The 13,311-nt window shown below is 45.7% G+C and overlaps 1 protein-coding gene across 1 annotated transcript in view; it reads left to right on the top strand.

Annotated features, from left to right (window-relative positions):
• The first annotated feature begins 91 nt into the window (after positions 1 to 91).
• The window catches only part of mre11a (MRE11 homolog A, double strand break repair nuclease), a 117,949-nt gene continuing 104,729 nt past the window's right edge, over positions 92 to 13,311 (top strand). The window contains exons 1-4 of the mRNA XM_078545777.1: positions 92 to 153; positions 258 to 357; positions 1,327 to 1,459; positions 5,535 to 5,695. Of these exons, the coding sequence (XP_078401903.1) occupies positions 338 to 357; positions 1,327 to 1,459; positions 5,535 to 5,695 (314 nt within the window). The 5' untranslated portion in view covers positions 92 to 153; positions 258 to 337. The remainder of the gene's footprint in view (positions 154 to 257; positions 358 to 1,326; positions 1,460 to 5,534; positions 5,696 to 13,311) is intronic.

Genomic DNA, 13,311 nt, shown 5'->3' with positions numbered 1-13,311 from the left:
GCAGAGATTGGACTGTGATTGGCAGGCTCTGACGGCTCGGGCGGTGATTGGGCAGCTCAGACAGCTGTGAAGCCCGCCAGCTTGGGCCAGTGATCAGTGCTGTGTCGCATGTGTGTAGCCTGGGGAGAGGCGGCTATTGGCGGCAGGTGTGAGGTAGCTAGTCTCAGAGTGGCGATTATATTCGGGTTTATTTGTGGATACTGACTGCTTCTCATGAGCTTCATTGTTAACTTCGTTTTCTTTTTTTCCCCTTTCAGAAATCCATCCCTGTTTCCAGATTTCAGTGAAAACTTCATAAATCAAACACTTGTTTATATTTTTTTAGCAGCCTGGCAGGATGAGTTCTGGAAATACCCTGTAAGTTATGGAGAAGAGTTTGTTTCTACATTTCAACATGTAGTTCGTCAGAGATTTTGGAAAGTCTTTCATTTCAGTTGTGGAAGTTATTAAAAGGGCACGATAGCTCCTTGAACATCACTGGGAAAACACTCTGTACTGTGAGATCTTTCCAGTTTTGAAAATCACATCCTATGGCTCTAAAAGGAAGATGCTGATTTGCCTGAAATTTTGTCTTGTTATTCTTGAGGAACTGGATTGAGACTTTACAGACTTGTAGTTGGTATTGCCAGGCACCTTGAATTTTGTGGTTGGGACGGTATCATGACTACTGATGCTGAGCTGGATAAAATGGTTGCAGTTATCTTTTTTTTATTTGTTAATGGACCAGCATTTATTGCCCACCCTTCTTGCCCTTCAGCACTGAGTGGCTTGCTAGGCCATTTTAGAGGGCATTTAAGAGTCAGGGGGATGTAGGCCAGATCAGGTAAGGAAGGCAGATTTCCTTCCCTGAAGGGCATTAGTGAACCAGATGGGTTTTTACGACAATCAATATCATTAGACTTCTAATTCTTTTACATAATTCAAATCCCACCATCTACCATGGTGATATTTGAACGCGGGTCCCCAGGCCATTACCCTGGGTATCTGGATTACTAGTCCGGTGACAAGACTGCTATGCCGCCGCCACCTCCCCATGATCTTACTGATCTTGTTAAAAAAAACTGTAAGCTGCTGACCAGATGTCACGGGCCCAGGGAATGTTAAACAAATAATACAGTACGTTTATAGTCTTCCCTTCTCGTAACTATGGCCCTTGATATTCCAAAAAGGGAGAGAAAGAAAAATAATTAGTGGACTTGAACTAATCTTAATCTCATGTAGTACATATCTAATTGTTCAAAGGCACTTTATTAAGAAAACTGTGGGTTAAATGATTCCTTGAATTTCTCTAATGTGAATTAATTCAGTTTTTTGTAATTATTACAGTGAAGATGAGGATACTTTTAAAATTTTGATTGCAACTGACATTCATCTTGGCTATTTGGAAAAAGATGCCATAAGGGGAAATGATACCCTTGTTACCTTTGATGAGATTTTAAGATGTGCACAGGATAATGTGGTAAGTTACCTATAATGGTGATAATGTTGCATAATAATACTACGAGGTATTCTTTTACTAATCAAGCATAATTGCATTTAAAACTCTGACTCAGAGATAAATATGATTACGTATGACTGCAATTTCCCTGTAAGTTTGAAATTAAACTGAATACTGCAATTTTAGCCATATCTTACAATTCAGGCTGAATTCCTATACAATCGCATGAGTCTGCAGTTTCTTTGAAATTCATGTGTTTTAACTGTAGTTAACACAAAGATAATTTTAAAAAGGAATTGGGTGAATGTTTTGGTTAAGAGAATTAAACAACAAATTGGATTTATGTAGCATGTGGGGGAAGATTTCCCAAGATACATAGAGGTGCGACAGAATGGATGCGGAATCATGGAAAGAGTGATTACGAGGGGTACAAGTACAGTGAGGTCAAGCTGGCTGTTAGAGGCTATAAAAATGGGGAGCATTGAAGAATTGGATTTAAAGCATGCTTGTCCAACTCAGGGCCTGCAAAGCCACTGGTAAGATGGCTCAACGAGTTTGAAGATTTTTTCATGGGCCTACTCCTCCAATCACAGCCTGTTTTACTCCCATATGTGAGCCTATCAGCATCAAACATGGGAGAGAAACAGGCTGTGATTGGAGGAACAGTGAACACTGGCACCTGTGAGTATTTGAAGATAAGAGAGAGAGAGAGACCCTGGAGCGTATGTTCACCAGACTTCCTCATGGCTGCCGGTGCTCTGGCCCAGCTGTGGTCGCTTTCCCATGGCTGCTGATGCTCTGGCCCAGCTGTGGTCGCTTTCCCATGGCTGCCGATGCTCTGGCCCAGCTGTGGTCGCTTTCCCATGGCTGCTGATGCTCTGGCCCAGCTGTGGTCGCTTTCCCATGGCTGCTGATGCTCTGGCCCAGCTGTGGTCGCTTTCCCATGGCTGCTGATGCTCTGGCCCAGCTGTGGTCGCTTTCCCATGGCTGCTGATGCTCTGGCCCAGCTGTGGTCGCTTTCCCGCAGCTGCCGGTGCTCTGGCCCAGCTGTGGTCGCTTTCCTGTGGCTGCTGCTCTGGCCCGGCTGCAGTCACTTTCTCGTGGCTGCCGGTGCCCTGGTCTGGCCTGGCTGTGGCCACTTTGGTCAATGGGTGAGTGCGTGAGCGTTTGTGTGTGTGTACACGCATGTGCAGTGTATTTGTGCGCACGCACATTGTGGCTGCGTTTGCGTGTCTGAGAGTGTGTGCCTGCGTGCATATGTGTGGGTGCATTCTCGTGCGTGTGTGTGCAGGTGCGTGTGCGCGCGCGCACATGCATGTGTGTGCGTGCAGTGTATGTGTGCGCACGTACATTGTGACTGCACATTTGCGTGTACACGCGCTCTTGTGTGAGTGCATATCTGGTGCGTGCGCAGTGTGCCTGCGGGTGCGCGCGCTTGTGTGTGTGTCTGTGTGCGTGCGTCTGTGCGCATGTGTGTGTCTGTGCATGCATTTGCATGTGAGCAGTGCGCGTGCGCCCGCATTTGTGTTGAGTGCGTGTCTGCCTGTGTTTGTGCATGTGTGTGCAAACATGGTGTATGAGTGCGCGCGCAGTGTATGAGTGCAAGTGCGTGTGCATGTGTGTACACGTGTGTTTGTGTGTGCACACTGGCTTGTGTGTCTGTGTGTGCCTGCGTGTACTGCACGTGTGTGCAGGCACACGTGTGTGTGTGTGTGCTGCATGTGTGTGCATGCGTGTTTGTGTGCGCACATATGTGAGCATGTGTGTCTGTTCACGCATGTATGTGTGCACATGCGCTTGTGTGTGTGCACCTGTCTGTGTGCCTGTGTGTGCTTGCATGCCTGTTGTTTGCGTTTGTGTATGTGTGCACGTGGACGCGCTTGTGTGTGTTTTTCTGTCTGCGATGTATGTGTGCGTGCACCTGTGTGTGCCTGCTTGTGTGTGCGCGTGCCTGTGCGCATTTATGTGCGCACACTTGTGTATTGTTGCACTGGTGTGCGCGCAAGTGTGTATGTGTACGTGCATTGTGTGTGCCCACGTGGCGTGTCTGTGTGCATGTGTGTGCAAGCATGTGTGCGCTTGTATGTCTGCGTGCGGATGCATGTGCACATGTGTTTGTGCCCGTGTGCCTGTGCGTGCATGTGCACTTGTGTATGTGTGCGCCCTTGTGTGTGTGCACGCGCGTGCCGTTGAGTACACGCGTGTCCTTGCACGAGTGTGTACGCGCACTGTGTATGTGCACGCGCTTGTGTGTGCGTGTCCTTGTATGTATTTGTGCGCGTGCTTGCGTGGTGCGTGCACACTTTGTGTGCTTGTGTTTGTGTTCATGTGAGTGTGCGAGTGTTTTGTGTGTATATGTGCGCACGTGCGCGCGTGAATGTGTGTGCGCGCACTTGTGCGTGTGTTTGCATGAGCGTGCGTGCGTGTTTGCGTGCACACGCATGTTTGTGTGCATGTGCACTCGCACGTGTGTCTGTGTGCGCGTGAGATAGAGGGGTGTGAGAGGGAGGGGAGAGTGTGTGTCTGGTTCACTCCTAGTCGCAGGGTTCTTGTTCACCCCCACCCCAACACACCAACAGGCACTCTCTCACTCTCTCAGCACCCTGAAACTGGGAGTGAACTGGACACACATTCTCACCCCTTCACACTCATATGGCCGTCTTTATTTATTACTCATTCTTTAATTATTAATTTATTTGCTTTTTTGCTCACCAAGTTGTTTCTTATCACGTCAGCTTTTTAAAAAAAATTCATGTTTAAGTTTTCTGAAATTTGCTCATTTGTCCCCCGAGTGAGAGAAAAATTAAACGTTGTCCCCCACGAGAAAAGGTTGGACTAGCCTGATTTAAGGAGAAGAATGTGAGACATTAGGTGACTTAGAGCCAGTGCAGGTCAATGAAACTGAGGTGCTGGCAGGATTGACTAAGTTTGAGATGGCAGCAGAGTTTTTGTATGAGTTAGAATTTATGAAGGTCAGCAAGGAGTAATAGAGGTGGTGATAAAGGCATATATGACAATTTTAGCTGTGGTTAGGCTGACGTAGAGTTGGGCCATTTTACAGAGGATTAAAGGTGCTCCAATATGGCAAGTTTTACATGTGCAGATTCCATCATAAATGTGCACTTGGAAAATATTGACAAGATCTGCATCCTGATTTAAGATGGATCATTCTAATATAGCAGAGAGCTGTATGTCACAGAATTGAATGTAAAATGCAATTTATTTAATATGTTTCTCTTTGAAATGGAGCCTTAAATTTTAAATGGCAAGTTGGTCTTTGACCAAGAATACGGTCACCCCTCTTGAACATGGCCTTTTGGCTTACAGTGTATTTTCTTCATTTTGCAAAGGGCTTTGAGACCTTTTTCAATTTTAAAGATGATATGAAAATGTAAATTGTTAAATACCTGTGACCTTGATCACTGATCCATAAATAAAAATGATGTGTTGCATTTGTTGGAATAATTTTTTTTCGTAGTATATCATGCTCCATCTGAGATAGATGGCTCACACTTGTGAATTAGTTTATAAATTGAATGATTGGACTATTGGCATGATCCTCTGTTGGCCCCACTGCTCCTGATTGTACTGTACCCATGTGAATCCTATGGTGCTGGTTTAGGTTCACTCTGACACAATGCAAATAACTTTTTTTTAAATGACCAATTGCTTAAGTGTAATAAACTCATGGAGAAAAAAAGGTCAGAGTTGAATTATTGAACTAAAAGCCATTTTGTTTTCTTTGTTCACCATTTGAAAGCATAGTTGATTAAGCTTTGCCAGTGCTGCTCCACAGTTAGCTGCTCAACAGCAATGTAGGTAGGTAACTTGGTCTGAAGATCCCTTTCTCTGGGAAGCCACAGAATTCTATTTAGCTGCTGAAATGAGAATTCTCATGATCATATCACACTTTTGGGAGCATGTGCACAAACTGCTTCAGACAATTGTTCCATCATGTCATTTAATTAACCTAAAGTTTAGTCTAGGTTACCCTTAATGATAGCTAAAGTAAAATTTACTTTTTACTTTGTTTTACCGTGCATCAGCCAAAATTCAGAAATAAATTTATTTTGCTCCATCTTTGTCCACCTCTTAGGTTGATTTTATACTGTTGGGAGGCGATCTCTTTCATGACAACAAACCCTCCCGTAAGACATTGCATACCTGTATGGAGTTATTGAGAAAATACTGCATGGGTGATAATCCAATACAGTTTGAAATCTTAAGTGACCAGTCGGTTAATTTTGGTTTTAGCAAGTAAGTACTTTTATATAATATACATTTAAGCTTATTATTTATTTACTTCAGTTTTCCCGGTATTTAAGGTAATTGTATAAAAACTCTTGCCAAATGATTTTCAGAAAATCTTATAGCAGTAAAAAAGACTTGGAAATCTAAGTTCTCTCACCATTTATTAAGCTATTTGACTTTTGCATTGTTATTGTGTTACACAATTTAAGTACAAACTGTAGTGGATCATTTGGGTAGTGTTAAATTCAATATAGGATCCTGGAACAATGAAAACCACCTAGGATGGCTTCCTCTACATGGTTATGTTCACATAGCAAAATCATAGAAACAGCTAAATCGTTGTTGGCATGAACAAGGTGTGGTGCACAAAAGTGGTTCTTGTTTAGTAGCACAATTCTCCTGCACACTCTTAGTTTTTATCAACCTATCCGAGTTGAAGATGCTGAACTTAGCCTCTGGATGGTTAAACATTGGTGTTGAAACTTTGCCCTTCTGAATATTTACTATTCCATTTTATTATCTAGTAGGTTTTGCTCTATCTTGCTTCATACTTGCTCATCTCTCTTGCCAGGAATTTGTCTTCCAGGTGATTAACAAACAATTCGTTCACATTTTTACAAAGGGTATTAAGTAACAAAAATTATACTTAACAAAGTAATGCAATGACTTTACTGGCTTCATGTGGGTCTTGCTTCCCTGTGTGGCCTTGAACGCAGCCAATACTTGGATGGTTCCTCGCTTTGTATTTGTTCTTCTGTTTGTCTTTCTTTTTCTATTCATAGCAGCCATGCATTCTCTCTTCTCTGCAACTTCTTCAGTTCTTCATCTTCCTACTCAAATGTGCCTTGTTGCTGGAAGCTGGTGTTTATTAACCCTTTCTGACACACAGCTCATTCTCATGATCAGTGGTGATCAGGCAGTGTATGATCAGACTCTGATTGGGTTAGGTGGTGCATGATCAGTCTCTGATTGGTTTCTTAAGGGTGATGGTGATTTACAGATGTTACTTCCTGTTACCTCCTGACTGGTTCTGTAAGATGTCACTCATTATAGCTTTTTCTGTTCCTTCATTAAATTTTATGGCTTTCTACTAAGATAGTGGGACACCTCCTGGTAGTTTCTTTGTCTGCTTATTTGAGATAAGAGAGTATGTGGTGTCAAGTACTGATGATTAACTGAAATAAAAGCAAAAAACTGCGGATGCTGGCCAACGCCCATCCAGGACCCTCCACCCTTGCCTGTCCCTCTGTCCCTGTCCCGTCTTTCAATCCCAGCCCCGGCCGTGTATTCACCATACCCCCTGACCTTCCCTTCTCCAATGCTGAATGTTCAGTGCTCAGCAAAGGACTTAGTTTCATACCCTTGCGCCCTCATCTCAATGAATTTCGGGCTCGGCACGATGCTGAACTCTTCTTCCGCCGCCTTTGTCTCCGTGCTCACTTCAACGGGTCCTCTTCCCCGTTCAACAGATCCTTTTACCCACCTCCAATATTCTCCCTCCACCTGGACCCTTCCCTCTAGATTCTTACCTTCTCTTGACCTTTTCATTGAGAACTGTTGTCGTGACATCAGTCGTCTCAATTTCTCTGCTCCTCTCACCCACTCTAACCTGTCTCTCTGAACTTGCTGCACTCCGTTCTCTCAGGTCCAACCCTGACATTGTCATCAAACCTTTGATAAGGGTGGTGCTGTTGTTGTCTGGCGCACTGACCTCTACCTCACAGAGGCTGAGTGTCAACTCGCAGACACTTCCTCCTACCTCCCCCTGGACCATGACCCCACCACTGAACATCAAGCCATTGTTCCCAGGACTGTTACTGACCTCATCTCCTCTGGAGATCTTCCTTCCACAGCTTCCAACCTGATAGTCTCCCAACCTCGGACGGCCTGCTTCTACCTCCTACCAAAAATCCACAAACAGGACTGTCCCGGCAGACCGATCGTGACAGCCTGTTCCTGCCGCACGGAACTCATTTCTTGCTATCTTGACTCCATTCTCTCTCCCCTTGTCCAGTCCCTTCCCACCTACATCCGTGATTCCTCTGACACCCTATATCATATCAACAATTTCCTGCCTCCTCTTCACCATGGACGTCCAATCCCTCTACACCTCCATCCCCCACCGGGATGGTCTGATCGCTCTCCTTTTCTTCCTCGAACAGAGGCCTGAACAATCCCCATCCACTACAACTCTCCTCCATCTGGCTGAACTTGTTCTCACACTGAACAATTTCTCCTTAAACTCCTCTCACTTCCTCCAAATAAAAGGTGTGGCTATGGGTACCCGCATGGGCCCCAGTTATGCCTGTCTCTTTATGGGGTATGTGGAACATTCCTTGTTCCAGTCCTACTCCAGCCCCCTCCCACAACTCTTTCTCCGGTACATCGATAATTGCTTCGCTGCTGCTTCATGCTCCCGTCTGGACCTGGAAAAATTTATTAATTTTGCTTCCAATTTCCACCCCTCCATTATTTTCACATGGTCCATCTCTGACACTTCACTTCCCTTCCTTGACCTCTCTGTCTCAATTTCTGGTGATAGACTGTCCACCAATATTCATTACAAGCCTACCGACTCCCACAGCTACCTCGACTACAGCTCCTCACACCCCGCTTCCTGTAAGGAGTCCATCCCATTCTCTCAGTTTCTTCGCCTCCGTCGCATCTGTTCTGATGATGCCACTTTCTAAAACAGTTCCTCTGACATGTTTTCCTTCTTCCTTAACCGAGGTTTTCCACCCACGGTGGTTGACAGGGCCCTCAACCGTGTCCGGCCCATCTCCCGCGCATCCGCCCTCACACCATCCTCTCCCTCCCAGAACCATGATAGAACCTCACTTATCACCCCACCAGCCTCCGCATTCAAAGTATCATCCTCCGCCATATCCGCCAACTCCAGCATGATGCCACCACCAAACACATCTTTCCTTCACCCCCCCCCGGCGGCATTCCGCCGGGATCGTTCCCGCCAGGACACCCTGGTCCGCTCCTCCATCACCCCCTACATCTCAACCCCCTCCCACGGCACCTTCCCATGCAACCCCAGAAGTTCCAACACCTGCCCCTTTACTTCCCCTCTCCTCACCGTCCAAGGGCCCAAACACTCCTTTCAAGTGAAGCAGCATTTCACTTGCACTTCCCTCAACTTAGTCTACTGCATTCGTTGCTCCCAATGCGGTTTCCTTTACATTGGAGAGACCAAACGCAGACTGGGCGGCCGCTTTGCAGAACACCTTCGGTTTGTCCGCAAGCATTACGCAGACCTCCCTGTCGCTTGCCATTTCAACACTCATGTCCGTCCTTGGCCTGCTGCATTGTTCCAGTGAAGCTCAACGCAAACTGGAGGAACAGCACCTCATCTTCCGACTAGGCACTTTACAGCCTTCCGGACTGAATATTGAGTTCAACAATTTTAGATCATGAACTCTCTCCTCCATCCCCACCCCCTTTTTCCCAATAATTTATATAGATTTTTGTTTTCCCACCTATTTCCATTATTTTTAAATGTATTTCCATCCATTGTTTTATCTCTGCCTTTTAGCCTATTTCGATCCCTTCTCCCCACCCCACCCCCACTAGGGCTATCTGTACCTTTATTGTCACATTCCTTAGATAATATCACCACCTTCAACACCTCTTTGCCCTTTTGTCTATGAATTCTTTTGGTTATCTCCACCTATCACTGGCCCTCTATCCAGCTCTACCTGTTCCCCCCCCCCCCCGCCCCAAACCAGCTTATATTTCGCCTCTTTTCTATTTTTCCTTAGTTCTGTCGAAGAGTCATACGGACTCGAAACGTTAACTGTGTTCCTCTCCGCAGATGCTGTCAGACCTGCTGAGTTTTTCCAGGTATTTTTGTTTTTGTACTGATGATTAACTTCTGGGCCCATCATCGCAAATACCTAATTGATATATGGGTATCAATATTGGATGTCCTGTAGAATTCTCATTAATGCAGGGGAGTTATCAATTTTTTTGCTGAAAGAATTACTTCACTGGCATTGAGTTCTACAGTGACTGTTGGTACTTGGTGCAAGTTAATTAAAAATAACAAGAGAACAAAGTGGCACACAGCTTTAAAACTAATACTGAAATTATTTCATACATAAAATCTACACAAAGCATGTATTAAATTAATGCATAAAGCCAGTTTTATTACAGGCTGGGGTTTCCCCACAATCTGTCAGTTTTGCAGAACTGCACTACGTCTTTGTGGAGGTGTGACCAGTAAAATGCTCTCTTATGTGGGCTACGATCTCTCAGATACTCACATGCCCAGACATGGGAATTTTGTGGGCTATCCTTAACATCTCCCTACGGTATCTGGGTTGGCACCACTATCTGGTGGACCACTGTCCACTGCTCATCTGCAGGTCTGTGAGGGGTCTCCATTTTCTCATCAGTATCTCATTTTCTAAATAGTAGCACTCTGGAATTCCCTCTGCTTCAGCTTCACTTTGGGCAGCTTATTCTCATTTTTTTAACTCTGTGTCAGCATGCTGGTCCTTGAAGACCTGCTTATCACCTCCTTCAGGTTATCCAAACCTGCAAAAAAAGTTTTGGCTAGCCCTACAGCAGAGTCATTCGCCTGTGGTGCTAAATTGGTCTCCAACAACAGGCTTCGTTTGGCTATTTACTGAGTCACCACACAGGCAGGGAAATTGTAACTTCTCTGTCTCCTTGATCTCACTTGGTCTCCCTGAGACTACTGGGGAAGCCATCGTCTTCACCCCTGCTAAGTAATTTCCGAGGAGCAACTTCTCCTTATCTACAGGTAAACTATGGACAATTCTCACGGTTACCAGCCCAGGCATTACATTGCACTTCAGATTTACCTGATACAAAACTATGGGTATATACTCTCCCCCGATACTGTTCACTAAAACCTTGGCATTCAATGCACTCTCTGGTGGAAAGGTTATGCCTTTCACCAGCAAAAAGGTTTGAGTAGCCCCTGTATCCTTAACTATGACTATGCGTTTACCTGCCTCACTTGAGGGCTAGGGAGTCATAAGTAATCCCTGTAATTCCCAGTGATCTTTTTTATCTCCACCTACAGCAGTGTTTTTACTGGGACTTAATGTTGTGGTCAGAGCCATATCTTTGCCTGCCGTGCTGTCGGTCAGGTCTTTTTCTCCGGCACTGACCTGGTGTACTCCGACAAATCGTATGGGGTTTCTCCGTAACTTCTAGTAATCAGCGTGAAGGTGTCTGATCTTGGTGCAATGGAAGCACATAGGCTTGCAGGCGTCCCTCCTGTTCTCAGAACCTACCTTTCTGGCTTGAGGAAGGGACCCCCCTTGCAATCCCAGCTTTCCCTGGCTGTTTACCTTCCTTTCACCTCCCACCTTCTATCCTTCTTGGGCTTGCGGGGGTGATGGAAAAAGGGTTTCCCTTGGGGTAAGGGCTTGTTGACAAGCTCATAATCAGCCACCTCAGCTGCTTGTCTAGCTTATGAAACCTTTTGGTTCTCCCTATGTGTACTTACAGAGATAGGGCATGAGTTTTTAAATTCTTCAAGAAAAATTACCCCTCTGAAGCTTTCATAGGTGGTCTGTAATTAAGTGCCCGCATCCAGTGGTGGAAGGCATGTTGCTTGACTCTCTCAAACTCAGTGAAAGTTTGCTCGGACTGTTTTCAGAGCGTTCAAAATTTCCATCTCTAAGCATCAGATATTTCATAGGCACTGAGGATAGCCTTTTTAGCCATCTCATAATCTGCGGAGGTCTACTCAGGAAGCATAGCCTGTTAACCTGGTTTGTATTAATAGCGTCCAGCTTTCTGTAGACCATTTCATTTGCTTTGCTATTTTCTCAAATGAAATGAAAAATTCCTCTGTATGACTTTCCTCAACTTTCGGGATTGCTTGGGAAAATTTAATCAGCTCTGCACTTGACCCTGAGTCGGAGGCACCTTCCTGTGTCCAGGGAGAGTCTCCCCTCTTAGTTCAACCTGTTTGAATTCAATTCTTTCTTCCCTCTGTCCCTGTCTCTCTTCAGTGATGGCGTAGTGGTATTGTTGCTGGACTAGTAACCCAGAGACCCAGGGTAATGCTGTGGGTTTAAATCCTGTCTCGGCAGATGGTGGAATTTAAATTCAGTAAAAATCTGGAATTAAAAATCTGCTGATGACCACGAAACCATTGTCGATTGTCATAAAACCCCATCTGGTTCACTAATGCCCTTTCGGGAAGGAAACCTGCCATCCTTGCTTTACCGACCTTACCTACACATGACTCCAGACCCTGAAATGGCCTAGCAAGCCACTCCATTGTATCAAACTGCTACAAAGTCTCAAAAAAGGAATGAAACCGGACGGACCAACCAGTATTGACCTAGGCACCGGAAACGACAATGGCAAACTCAGCCCTGTCGACCCTTCAAAGTCCTCCTTACTAACAGCTGGGGGCTAGTGCCAAAATTGGGAGAGCTGTCTCACTGACTAGTCAAGCAATAGCCTGATATAGTCATCCTCATGGAACCATATCTTACAGATAAAGCCCCAGACACCACCATCACCATCCTTGGGTATGTCCTGTCACACCGGCAGACAGTCATGGCAGAGGTGGCAGCACAGTAGTATACAGTCGGGAGGGAGTTGCTCAACATTGACTTCGGACCCCAAGAACTCTCATGGCATCAGGTCAAACGTGAGCGAGGAAACCTCCTGCCGATTACCACATACTGCCCTCCCTTAGCCCATGAATCAGTGCTCCTCCACGTTGAACGCCACTTGGAGGAAGCACTGAGGGTGGCAAGGGTGCAGAATGTACTCTGGGTGGGGGACGTCAATGACCATCACCAAAAGTGGCTCGGTAGCAGCTCTGCTGACCAAGCTGGCCAAGTCCTAAAGAACATAACTGCTAGACTGAGTCTGCGGCAGGTGGTGAGGGAACCAACAAGAGGGAAAAACATACTTGACCTCATCCTCACCAATCTTCCTGCCTCAGATGCATCTGTCCCTGACAGTATCGGTAGGAGTGACCACCTCACAGTCCTTGTGGAGATAAAGTCCTGCCTTCACATTGTGGATACCATTTATCATGTTGTGTGGCACTACCACTGTATGAAATGGGATAGATTTCGAACAGATCTAGCAACTCAAGACTGAACCTCCAGGGAGGCACTGTGGGCCATCAGTAGCAGCAGAATTGTACTCAAACACAACCTTTAACCTCATGGCCTGGCATATCCCCCAGTCTACGATTGCCAGCAAGCCAGGTGATCAACCCTGGTTCAATGAAGAGTGCAGGAGGGCATGTCAGGAGCAACACTAGGCATACCTAAAAATGAGGTGTCAAACTGGTGAAGCTATAACACAGGACTATTTGCGTGCCAAACAGCAAAGCAGCAAATGATAGACTGAGCTAAGCAATCCCACAACCAGCAGGTCAGATGTAAGCTCTGCAGTCCTGCCACATCCAGTCGTGAATGGTGGTGGACAATTAAATAACTCACTGGAGGAGGAGGCTTCACAAATATCCCCATCCTCAATGATGGAGGAGTCCAGAACGTCAGTGCAAAAGATAAAGCTGAAGCATTTGCTACAATCTTCAGCCAGAAGTGCCGAATGGATGATCCATCTCGGCCTCCTCTAGAGGTCCCCAGCACCACAGATGCCAG

Source organism: Cetorhinus maximus, chromosome 7 (assembly GCF_964194155.1).
Source record: "Cetorhinus maximus chromosome 7, sCetMax3.hap1.1, whole genome shotgun sequence".
Classification (NCBI taxonomy): domain Eukaryota; kingdom Metazoa; phylum Chordata; class Chondrichthyes; order Lamniformes; family Cetorhinidae; genus Cetorhinus; species Cetorhinus maximus.
This window is presented reverse-complemented; position numbering and strand designations above follow the sequence as displayed.